The sequence below is a fragment of the Xiphias gladius genome, chromosome 1 (assembly GCF_016859285.1).
Source record: "Xiphias gladius isolate SHS-SW01 ecotype Sanya breed wild chromosome 1, ASM1685928v1, whole genome shotgun sequence".
NCBI lineage: Eukaryota > Metazoa > Chordata > Actinopteri > Istiophoriformes > Xiphiidae > Xiphias > Xiphias gladius.
Genome location: NC_053400.1, coordinates 1,526,126 through 1,538,500, shown reverse-complemented (window position 1 = coordinate 1,538,500; position 12,375 = coordinate 1,526,126). Strand labels below are relative to the sequence as shown.

Below are 12,375 nucleotides of genomic sequence, written 5' to 3'. Positions count from 1 at the left end.
TGCGTTCAAAAGAGGTTTTGATGCAAATGAAGGAGGCCATCATTAGGCTATCAGACAGATGGCAAATACCTTGGGAGTGGCCAAATCAACAATTTGGAAAATACTTAAGAAGAAAGTATGCACTGACGAGCTCAGCAACAATGAAAGGCCTGGAAGACCAGAGAAGACAACTAAAGTGGATGATCGCAGAATTCTTTCCTTGGTGAAGAAAAACCCTTCACGACATCTGGCCAAGTCAAAGAACATTCATGAGTAGGCAGGTGTATGATTGTCAGAGTCTAAAATCAAGAGATGCCTTCATAACTGTAAATAAAGAGGGTTTACCAAAAGGTGCAAACCACTGGTACACTCAAGGACAGAAAGACCAGATTAGACTTTGCCAGAAAATATCTAAAAAAAGCCTGCACAGTTCTGGAACAAGATTATTTGGACAGATGAAACCAAGATTAACTTGTACCAGAATGATGGGAAGAGAAGACTATGGAGAAGGAAAGGAACGGCTCATGATCCAAAGCCACCACATCATCTATCAAACATGGTGGAGGCAGTGTTATGGAATGGGCATGTATGGCTGCTTATTTAACTGGGTCACTGGTGTTTTGAGGATGTGACTGCTGATAGAATTAGCAGGATGAATTCTGACGCTTATAGGGCTATACTATCTCAAATTCAGCCACAAGCAAAACTGATAGGATGGTGCTTCACAGTACAGATGGATAATGACCCAAAGCATACTGCAAAAGCAACCCAAGAGCTTCTCAAGGAAAAGAAATGGAATATCCTTCAATGGCCAAGTCAGTCACATGAACCAAACCCAATTGAGCAGTTTGCGACGTTCATTGGTTCCAGACTTAAGGCAGTCATTTAGTGCAAAGGATTTTCATCCAAGTATTAAAATAATCCTTATATTTATAATTATGTTGGTTTGTCCAATTACTTTTGAACCTCTGAAAATTAAAGACTATGTACAAAAATGGCTGTATTTCCTAAACAGTTAATGCAATAACCAAAATCAAAAACTAAAAAATAATAAAGTACATTAAATATATTTAATAAATTTATAAACTATTATTAATTTATGTGAGGTATAAAAATATCAATCGGGCATGAAATCATCAACACTGTTCAGAGCGACTTAAAATAAGTGAGTAGACAGAGGTTGCAGACAGTCACATTCAAATTTACTGTGTATGTTTGAACCAACAAGAAAGCCATGCAAGCCTAGGAAGAACAAAAAAACTCAACACAGAGTTGAAATTCAAATTTAGACCTACTTAGTGTTGTGACCAAACCACCCAATGGATTCTCTCTCACACACACACACACACACACACACACACACAAACCTCTTTCATGTGTATCCTGGTTGGTGGTCGCCGGTTACGGTTCCCTTTGGGCCTTGTTCGAGTAACATGTTCTAAATTACTGCTTTCATCAACCTTAACCTGTGAAAACATTAAGCTTATTCATTTACATGATAAAAGCTGAGTGTGTAAAAAAAGGAAAGATGTCGCTGGCTGAAATGAAAAGACACTTATGACTCTGTGTGGAATGCACAGATGTCTACCTCATCAAAGATTTTGTTCTTTGCTCGATTGATGCCATCAGTCAGTGCTTTAATCCAAGCGTCCTTCTCCTCTGCAGTCTGAGCCTGGAACTTCACATCATGGACCTGTCAGTCACATAGCCGGCAATAGTCATTTCAAAATACAGTTGATGATCTAAGGTAAATCATACAGTACATACAGGAGCATTTACTAAACACTTTTTCCCTTTTTTCGAAGCCAGTGCTTTTTTTCTTTTACATTAGAACAATTAAATCTTTTAATTTGTTTATGCTAGGAAGCACTTTCTGGTGGTCAATTTTCCTATAAGTTCTAAGACCAGGACTGAAATGAAAGTGGAGCAAATTAGGTGTCTTTACAGGCCTTCCCAACAATAAATCATGATGTCTGCTTCATATTTATGGAAATAAATGAAATACTAATAATAAAAAATAAATGCCATACATTTAAAAAAAAGTTAGGATTAAGTTGTTTTTTTTACAGGTGAATGGAGAATGGTTAACATTTGTTTTATAACTGAATTGGAGATGCCCTGCATTTACATTGTACTTTTGTGATACAGCTGGGTGATATCACATCTTTTTGATCCAATACAAAGTAAGGCCCGTATTTAATAACCTTATAAGAACAAGACTACAGCCAAGTGTAAGGGTCTGTCCCGTTACCCACACTTGTGGTCTTGAGCACTTAAGTGCATGTTCAAGAACCAGGTAGTAGGCAAGTATGTCCCGTGTTGAAAAAATACGAACACACAGTACACTTAACCTGCACATGATGCACACTTTTCCTAATTCAAAGTGGTATTCAAAGCTTAGTGTATCCCACCGTAGGGGTAAAACTCAGAAACAAGTTCACATACCTTAATTTTCCAAGCTAGTAGAATATTTTGAATTTTTGTATTGTATTCCAATGTTACATCCAAAGAAAAGCAGAGATCCAATATGCTTTTGACAATTTGACAATTTAATGAAGTCCGATCAAGCATACAGATTCCATCAAAGAAAAATAAATCCCTCTGAGCTTCTCTCAAAGAACTACCAGGAAGAAGCTAGCTTGTCAACTATCCTAGACTTTATACTTTACATATTGTGCTTTATAAGGTCAAAAACCTTTTTTGTTCCAGTGTCTTAACACATGTTTTAACCTAGCAAACATGGGCTCCAAAGACTTCCTTCTTCCACGTGCCTGCATCATTGCCCTATCAATGCAAGAAATATTAAACATGAACCACAAATAAATATCAAACAAAAATAATTTCTATTAACAACTTACACTTATCTTTAGGCCAAGCATCTAGAATTCCACTACAGTAATTTGGCTCTTACATTACCGACTGCTAATTGTAAGAAAATAAGGCTGCCAATTACTCCAAACATATATTAAAGAGCCAAAATCAAATTCACCTTTTACACAAAGCAATATTTTTACATTTTCATTCATTTTCGACATTATATCTTCAAATTTTTGACTCCTTTTGTTTTGTTTTTTTTACATTCACAAACTAAACAAAGCTTGTCAACAGGTCTCTCCAGAATGTTTGTGTTCGCATTGACAAGCATTCTTCGTACAAGTCCTTTTGTATCAGGCAGAATTTGTCTCACTTAATTCCACTTTTGATGCTCCTGCAGAAGCGGCAGATAATTTCTCACCCAACGCTTCCAGAATAAGTCAGATTTTTAACCTGTTTCTACCTGAGGTGAGAATACACATCCTCCTTGTCAAACAGTCCAAGTGGGAGCATTGGTTACCGTTTCAACAACAGGTGATTTGGGGTTAAGGTCTCCAGGTCCTTGGGGTCATCAGAATACATTGTAATTGGTCTGTCATTAATTACAGCTTCAGTACCAAACAGTAAGGTTTGAAGGCACTCATTATCAACAGTTTTTTCTTTCAGCACTGATTTTAAAACTTTTCTCACTTTCTCATTTGCCTTTCCCAGATCCCTCAATCATGTGATCCCGCCTAAGGGTTGAAAATCCATTCAATACCCTTTTGCCTTGTGTCCTGTATGATCTCCTGTTTTTCCATTCCTGCATTCTTCTTGTTCAGCACCATGTCAATGGAACTGGGCATGGCTTCAAGTGGATGTGGAGATTGAGGTGAAGGGAGTCCAGCACACATTGCCCCTTTCTCATTATTTCAGGAAAGTAGACAAACTGGGACATGCCAAACGTATCCTCTGTTCAAGAGAGAAATTTTTCCAACATATTTGCCTTTCATCTCACTGCCATGTGTGCACTATCATGACTACTATGAGTGTTCTATCTGAGAATGCAGCCTCCAAGAAAACAGCAGCCATAAGAGAGCGAGTGCAATTGCCTGTACCTATGTTTCAGTGGTTTGCAAATGCAGAGGTTTGTGCAGAGGTATAGCTAAATATGCTGGGCTTGACTTAGGCTACAGTAACCTTCATTTGATATAAAAAATCGAATATTAAATTATAAATTGTGTATTTTACATTGAAACTAAAAACAAATATGATTTGTTTTGATTTCTGGCTTTACATCACAAAAACCTGGAATTTCTCATGGGGTAAAAAGACTTTATAATCATTGTATTTCAGTTATGTAATATGAAGACAAAAACAAATAATACATGCTGTTGCAACATAGTAATGAAGGGGGGAAGATTTACAGATTAAATTTGAATTTTTTTTTTATTTGTTTTGCTTTTATGCAATGGTTCTTGCTTCTGTGGCAGATTTATCACTCCGTTTTCACAATTGCACCTGTGGTTGTGGAGCTGACAAAGATGTTAGCTGCAGAAAAGCTGCACTAAGCAGAATGAAGCTGTCATTAGAATTTTACAAAATGGTCCATGGATTGGGACGGACCTTTTTCAGAGAGGATCTATAGTAACACATAGAAGAAATTTTTTCAACCTTGATGAAAGTACCTCCAATGGTGATAAAAAGGTGCTTTCCATCCTGGTTTGCTTCTTCAACCCAGAGAAGAAGACCACTGATGTGGAGCACCTTGGGTCTTTCGATGTCTTGAAGGTCACTGCAGGCATTCGGGAAAAGGCTTTGGATAAGTTCCTCAAAGATAGTAAATCCCATTGTCCAACCTTATGAGCATGTGTGTCATGCAAGGCAGCAAGATTGATCTGGAAACAAGAGCGCGACAGAACTCCTGCGCAACACTTCGTGATACTGATGGTTATTCCTGCCATCATATACACAATGCTTCAGAGAGGTTTTCAGCTCCTTATATCAACAATCTAGAGCAGCTCTTCTGTGACCTTCATGGTGATCACCACTGGGCTTCTGACCAGGTAAATACATTCAACTCATTCTCAGATCTACTGAGATACCTTGTGACAGATTGTCATGATTTCATTGCTTCAGTAACATAGAAATCTGCAATGGTGTAACAATTAGTCTGATCTTACTGTATCATATTTCTTTCATTGATAAATACACAAGAGAAGTTTAATGTTTTGGTTGTCCTCTCCATTACCGCTCTAATTAACTATCATATGTAATCAAACCAATGATCTGAGACAAATATGTGTTCTTTCTGTTTTTTTCTACACATCATTGGGCAAAATATCTTTTTATAGATGTCTATCTGATAGTGCTGTAGCTAAATTTAAGGAACTGATTCCATCAGCATTGAATTCAGTGCCATATCACAATATAACAGAGGACTCCTATGCTAACTTTAATCCCTCCCAAATTTATCATCTTGTTGATAGTGCTGCAGGCTCAATGAGAATGACTCTATTGCCCCTCTAAAAAAGAATATAATAAAACAAAGGAGGTTAGCTCCATGGTTTAACTCCCAAACCTGCATATTCAAGCAAACTACACAGAAACTTGAAAGGATATGGCATTCTACCAAATTGGAAGAATCCCGCTTAGCCTGGCATGATAGTCTTAAAACATATAGGAAGGACCTCTGTAATGCCAGAGCAGCTTATTACTCATCTTTAATAAAATAAAATAGAAACAACCCTAGGTTTCTTTTCAGCACTGTAGCCAGGCTGACGGACAGTCAGTAGAGATAATTTCATGAGCTAAAACAGCTTGATCCAAGTGTTTTATACAACTATAGACCCATATTTAACCTTCCCTTTCTCTCTAAGATGGAAACACCCATGATGTGTCAAAATTGGCCTGAATGTCCTCTATCACCTACGTAGATTACAATTTTTTGTACAAGTGTTCCTACTAAATTGGTCAGTGAATGTTTAATAATTTTGTAGGACTTTGTGTTTACAGAATTACACAGCTGGGCAAAGACACCAAAACAGAGCTGCATCTCAGTGTTTACACTGGTGTCCTGGCTATTATGAAAGAATATGTCTAGTGTTCCAGGTATGTTTTTATGAAATAAATACCCCACTGACTCACAACTAAGAAACTCCCACATAAACTGATTATCATAAAGCCTGGATAGTTAGAAATGCAACTGATTTACAGCCCCAGATAATCTTTTAAAATTAGTCTTTTTAATTATTATACTAATCTTGTATAATAATTTTAGGATTGTTTGCTGTCTGTCCAGAATGTTGAATTCTGTAGCTCAAATTGTAACTCCTTTTTTTCCTATCATTTTATCAATGTTTAAATAACACAACAGCTGCAGTCGACTCCATTCTTGGGATTGTCATTTGTTTCAAAGGTGGACACAACTCCAATTGTTTGTTAGCTGGAGGTAAGACACAGTTCCTTATCCATTCTCATCACATCCGAAAAATTATGGGAGTTTGGCCATGGAAACTTTGCCAATTTCATTAGGCTTCATACATCTACTAATGGTGAATATAGATAGTTGGTTCAGTCATTCAAACCATCTCTTGGCAAACTCCTTTGGGATTACCTCACTCCAACCAAGTTTCTTTCTGCTTAGTTGCTGCATCAGAATTTTTGCAGGAAGGATGATTGGAACAAGGAATCCTAAAGGTCATAACCACAAAGTAGACAGGATTCCTTTTCTGATGACTGGTTTGTCTTTTACCTGAAACCTGAACTGGAATGAGTCTGACTCTATTCAGCATAATAACCCAAGTGCTCTCTTGATTGGAAGAACATCATGAGTCATATCTACTGTTCTTAACTTCTTTAGCTTTGTCTTGCTATGGAATTTCTGTTAGCAGCTCATAGCTGTTGCTTGTCCATTTAGTTATGTACATTTTAAGATCTGTGTACAAGGAAATTGCTTCAGATGCACTGCTGAGAGATTTAAAACAGTCTTCTATATAGAAATTGTTGAGCAGTGTATTCACAGCTTGAAGCAAAGATTTGTTCCTGTTATGTTCAGTAGTTTTCCTCTGTGCAAAATTTGCACAACTGAGGGACGATGTTATTCCAAACAGCTGCACAGTCATCTTGTATTCTGTCAGGTCCTGCCCAGTGTCTCCTTTTGACCACCCGGTCAGTATCTTGCTCAGGGGCCCTCACCTGGTTATACATTGATGTCTGCCATTATTGCAATGTGCTCTTGTCTGAATCTTATTAACATTCCTAACAGGGAATTTGCAAGGTCAGGATCCTGCAGCAGTTCAGCATTTAATGGGGTTCTTTGGAAACTGACAGCACAGTCACAGAACACTGTTTTTTTTCTTCTCTAGATCGTAGACCACATGGTGAGGGACGTACCATATTTTGCCTTCCTAATTAATTAGCAGGATTTCTGGTACTTTGACTGCATAGCCTTTATCAATCAGTTCACTCATGAGAGAGCTGTATGCTTGATGAAATGCAGGATTCTTGTCAAGTTTCCATTTAAGAGTTAGAAATCTTTGCACCGCTACATCCTTGTTATTTGGTATTCCAATAGACACTTTTTTCTTGGAAAGTCTGTTATAATAGTGACTATCTGCTGGCACACAGAGGTTTTCACTGAATCCATAAACTGTCAGTCCTTGTGACATATCTGTTTTCTCCTCACTCAGGTGCTCAGGGAAATCCTGATTTCCCTGCTGTATCAGAAGCTGCTCCACATTATTAGCATATATGTGATTCACTGTAACCTTTTAATTTGCACTATCTTCTGGGACAGTGTCCACATTTTCTCTCAGTGGACCGTTTACCACTCACCAAAGTGCAGTTTTGACAGCATGTGGTCCATTTGCTCTACTCTACTGCCTTGTACGTATTTTCTCCAAAAAGTCCTATATCAGCAATGATGCTAGGCAACATGACTTCAGTGAGATAAGGCCATTTTTCTTTGTCCCTCTGCGTTGATATATTCCTTCTTTAACAACTGGGTACCATCTGCATAACAATGGAAGTTTATGGAGTGTTCCCTTATAATATTGCCTAAAGGAAGCAAATATAAAGTGAATAGGTCCAAGCACAGAACCTTGTAAACTCTGACTAACTTTGGAGTATATGAAGGATTTATATACTCCAAAAATTTGTACACACTGAAATCAATCGAAAAAATAGGACTTAAACCACCTTTGAGTAGTTCCTTTTAGTACCAATTAAAGTTATTGCCATGTCTTGTTCCTGTAAATCACCAGATTCTATGTTATGTTTATGTCTTCATTCCATTGTACAGTATTTTTGATTAAATACCGAGAACCTGACAATTTAGGCTTAAACAAGTAGTTTTGGTCTGCCTCCTTTCATCTTCTTTTAGGTATTGCAACACTGCCTCATTAAGCTCAATAAACTTCAAATATATTCTTTTGTAGAGTTTTATTTCTGTTTGCTCAATGACCTTTAAGTTGTCATCATTTCCCATTAATCTTTCAATACACTTTAGTTGGATTTTGTAGTAATTTGTCTTAATTTGTCATTTACAAATGTATAATTTCTCTTCAAGGATCTTTTCCTGGCCAACAGAAGCTGCCTCCTATTGGCCAACTCCGACATTTTCTCAGTTTGCACAGTTATGTTGTTTTTTTGCACAACAGATACTTAAAAGATTGAACAAACCTTCTTGCAGGTCTTCCAATATGCATCACAGTCAATCAAAGATATAGCACTTCCCTGGTGTCAGAATTCCAATATTGGTTTGAGATTCCGACTAATTCCGGCGCTTGTGGCTTTCGTTATGTGCATTCTACAGAACAAAAGGTTTTTGACTTGATGTAGGAGTAAACCTCTAAACAAGTCCCTATACCTTAATTGACTCGTATTCCAATGTTTCAGTCAGGTTTTGACACTTGATTGAAGTCCGTTCAAAAATCCAATTTCCATCAAAAAAAGAAATCCCTCTGAGCTTCTCTCAATTGTAGTCAATTTTATTTTCAAAAGTGCAGAGCACTTTTCATATAGAGCAGAGCCTTACAGCTGGCTAAACCTTACACTTTATAATATAATTTAACAGTCCCCCATGAGCAAACACTTGGTAACAGTGGCAAGGAAAAACTCAATTTTAACAGGTAGAAACCATGAACAGAACCCGGCTCATGGTGGGTAGCCGTCTCCCTCGACTGGCTATGTTGAGAGAGAGAGAAACTATATGGAAAAAGCGAAAATCTTGGTCAGAAAAACTATAGGAAGGAAAGCGCTAGATCTTTTTTTCCTTATAGTTTTCATAATAACTATAAGGAAGAAGTTAGCTTTTCCACTGTCCTGCTGTAGACTTTATACTTTACATATTATGCTTAAATTGTAAAAAACCTTTTTTGTTCCACTCTCTTAACCCATGTTTTACTCTAGGAAAACATAGGTTCCACATACTTCCCTCTCTGCAAGGTTTGGAATTTACGTGTCTTCCATCGAGACAGTATGCACTTGGCAGCCCATGTGTTCAGGAATCTAAATTTGTTTTATGCACATTTGTGCACACAAAATAAAATCAAATTTTGATCAGTTTTTGAGAAATTAACTGTTAAAAGTTTAAGCAGGTACGTCAGAGAAAAACATTTAATAAGGAGAAATTTAGTACCACACTGACAAGTGCAGACAATGAAGATGTTTAGACAGTTATTGTAGAGCAAATCAGTGTCAGATTTATTCTTGTTGTGTGAAGCCTGATAAAAGACAAACAAAAAAGAAAAAGTGGTTTGACACCCTATCAGTTGTTCCAATGCAAATATAAAAAAACTAAAACTACTCTATTCTTGACTATACTGCTTCAACTATTATTATTATTAGTATTAATATTAAAAGTATTGTTATCAGACAGAAAACATGGATGTGCTCTGTTCTGTTTCTATGCTGCAGTTTGAATTAGTTGTACTTACTACACTACAACCTCACCGAAGTAATGTCCTTGGAACTTCTCTTCTCTAACTACAAGAGAAGTTAGTGGCTGGTTTTAGACAAATTGTTATGTCTAGATTGTTTTATGAAAGAATAACTAAACAGAAGTCATGTGTGCTACTGTTGACAGCTCTACACTGCAGCTGCTTGACCTAACATTCATGTTAAGTCCCTTTCAGTATAATTTTCCAATACAAATAATTTAATAAACTCTGAAATATTGTGAAAGAGACCATTTTAAGTCGCTGAGAAGATTCTATAAAAACTGTTTTCCTCTCACAGTGCAAACAGGGTTGCAGAGGTTTAAAAACCTCTGTAGAATCACAGTAATAATCTGACCAGCAGTCTCTTCCTAAACTGTCACTGTTCATTAATTCCAAATGTGCCAACTGCGTGGATGAATCAATGAATATCCATCAAAATGCTTTACATAAACATGTGAGAAAACAGGTAATCGAGAATAATTGTATAAAGTCCTATAATTCAACGCTTGTACGCTGTGGAATATTATAAAACAGGCAGAATCCATCAATAATGCAGCTAGGAGAGAACAAAAAAAAATCTTCTTCCTCCATATCAAAACATTTTAATTCAACGCTGCTCTCATGTCTATATTGTGCTACTGTTTGTTTTCCATGTCTGAAAAGACCTTCAGCTTCACAGACTTACAGGACGAGAGCTTTTAAGGTGTGCTGAGAAGTTTTAATTGGCTACGGCTCAGTAAATTTACAGACTGACATTTGTCCTTACAGCTGGCTAATGACTTGCTGAATGAACATTTCACTTCCTACAGCTTTTAAAGGTACTTTTAATTAACATTAACATTAAGTTACAACTAAAATCGAGGCTCTTTCAGTGTAAATTTCAAATTTGGATTTCCAATGTTCATCCCCCATGTCATGGTATACAGTATATTGTCTTAACATCACTGTTGATTTTTGTTTAACTCAAGAAGTCCTCTATGTATTTTCACATAAGAACCTGTTACACTGTATTGTGAATAGTATTAATTCACTGATTTGACTTCTCTGACACTTACTCTACCACTTCGAACATTTCTGAGTATCTTAACTGTGGCCAAGCAGCCACAGATGGTTGGCTGTGGGACACACTGCTGCTGCTGTGGTACTTAAGAAAATCTTTTTGTGTTTCTGGCATCATTCAGCCATGCAGAGCCAGAGCTGAACAGGGTTACCCCGGAGAATCCAAGAGGCAGCCAAGTAGCTCTTCACATCCTGGTCAGACCCACTCACTTCATTCACAATGAACAACCCCAGTACAGGACAAACCACAAACTGGCTCAGGAATTCAAAATTTAACAAATTGGGGATTGTATTAAAATGTTGAATGATGCTCGCATTTCCCTATTTTGTACTTCCCTTTATTTGGAAAATAACAAATGTAATGGATACCAAAACATTAGGTTTAGCATCAGCTTTCATAAGGCTGCCAATAAAAGTAACTTGTCGTCTGAAAAGAAAGTCTCCCACTCATGCGTTACGAGTGTAAATGCTACATCTCTATCTTTTTTAAATCATTTTTTTCTCTTAATTCTTAACTTCTTCCTATATTTCATTAGTGTATTAATCTTTGTTGAAGTAGTTTTGAATTACTTCTACTGTATGACTTGTGCTATATACATACATTTTTGATTGATTTGTTTCTAATTCTTTTTCTTTTTGATGACCAAAGGACAGTATTACTATAATCAAAAACACATGACCAGTTCTAGAGGCAGACCCACAGAGCACATGAAATTGGTAGCATTTCAAATAAGTAAAAACAGTGTCCAAACAGAGTTCAAGTCTAGAAGACACTGAAGGGTGCAGGCTCAGTTACATAAGTACACACTGGTGTCTGACTCACTCCTTAGTCTGCTCATTGCATACAAACTGATGTAAGACTAGGGAGAAAAGTGACACACACACACACAAGTGACCAAAACTGTATGTTTGTGAAATAGTATGTATACCTCTCTCTGTCGCTCGCACATGCACACACACACACACACACACACACACACACACACACACACACATACACACAATGACACTAACACATGCACATGCATGCAACAAAGACATATCATGACCTCATATAGATGATCTGGCTAGCATGTTAGCAAACAGTTGCCTGTTTACAAATCCACCAGACACAGAGCTACATCATTTATTTTTCATGTTTCTGGCCTACATGAAAAGTTAAATTAAGGTAAATTTAGATTAGGGTTTCTGCAGTATTCATCAAATTGAATTTAAGACTTTTTAGGACCTTTTTAATACCACCTAGAATAACATTCAATACCTTTTGCATGGTCATATTGGTCGAAGAATGAGAGAAAACAAACAATAGGGCCAACGATTATTTAAGTACATTAATTTATTGACATCTATACCACATTTGTCATGACTTCTCAACTGTATATACCTCTAATTCCTGGTAATATAATTAATCAATTAACAAGACTTGGACCCATGTGTAATCCCACTGAACAGGCCTACAGGTACAAGCCTAGGAGCCTGAGGGATGAAATAGCGCGTCTGGACCAGAACCACTACATAAAGTGACAATTAATATTTCTTGTTTTAAAGTCGCACAGCTCAGTTAGATGACAACAAAGAGATAAAGAAACAACCACAAATAATA

General features: G+C 36.9%; 1 protein-coding gene across 1 annotated transcript in view; it reads right to left on the bottom strand.

Moving 5' to 3' along the window:
* Positions 1-1,295: 1,295 nt before the first annotated feature.
* Positions 1,296-12,375, bottom strand: part of plekho2 (pleckstrin homology domain containing, family O member 2) — a 35,587-nt gene continuing 24,507 nt past the window's right edge. Inside the window, exons 4-5 of the mRNA XM_040138516.1 lie at positions 1,568-1,672; positions 1,296-1,445 (exon numbers count right to left, since the gene is read on the bottom strand). Coding sequence (XP_039994450.1) covers positions 1,311-1,445; positions 1,568-1,672 — 240 coding nt within the window. The 3' untranslated portion in view covers positions 1,296-1,310. The remainder of the gene's footprint in view (positions 1,446-1,567; positions 1,673-12,375) is intronic.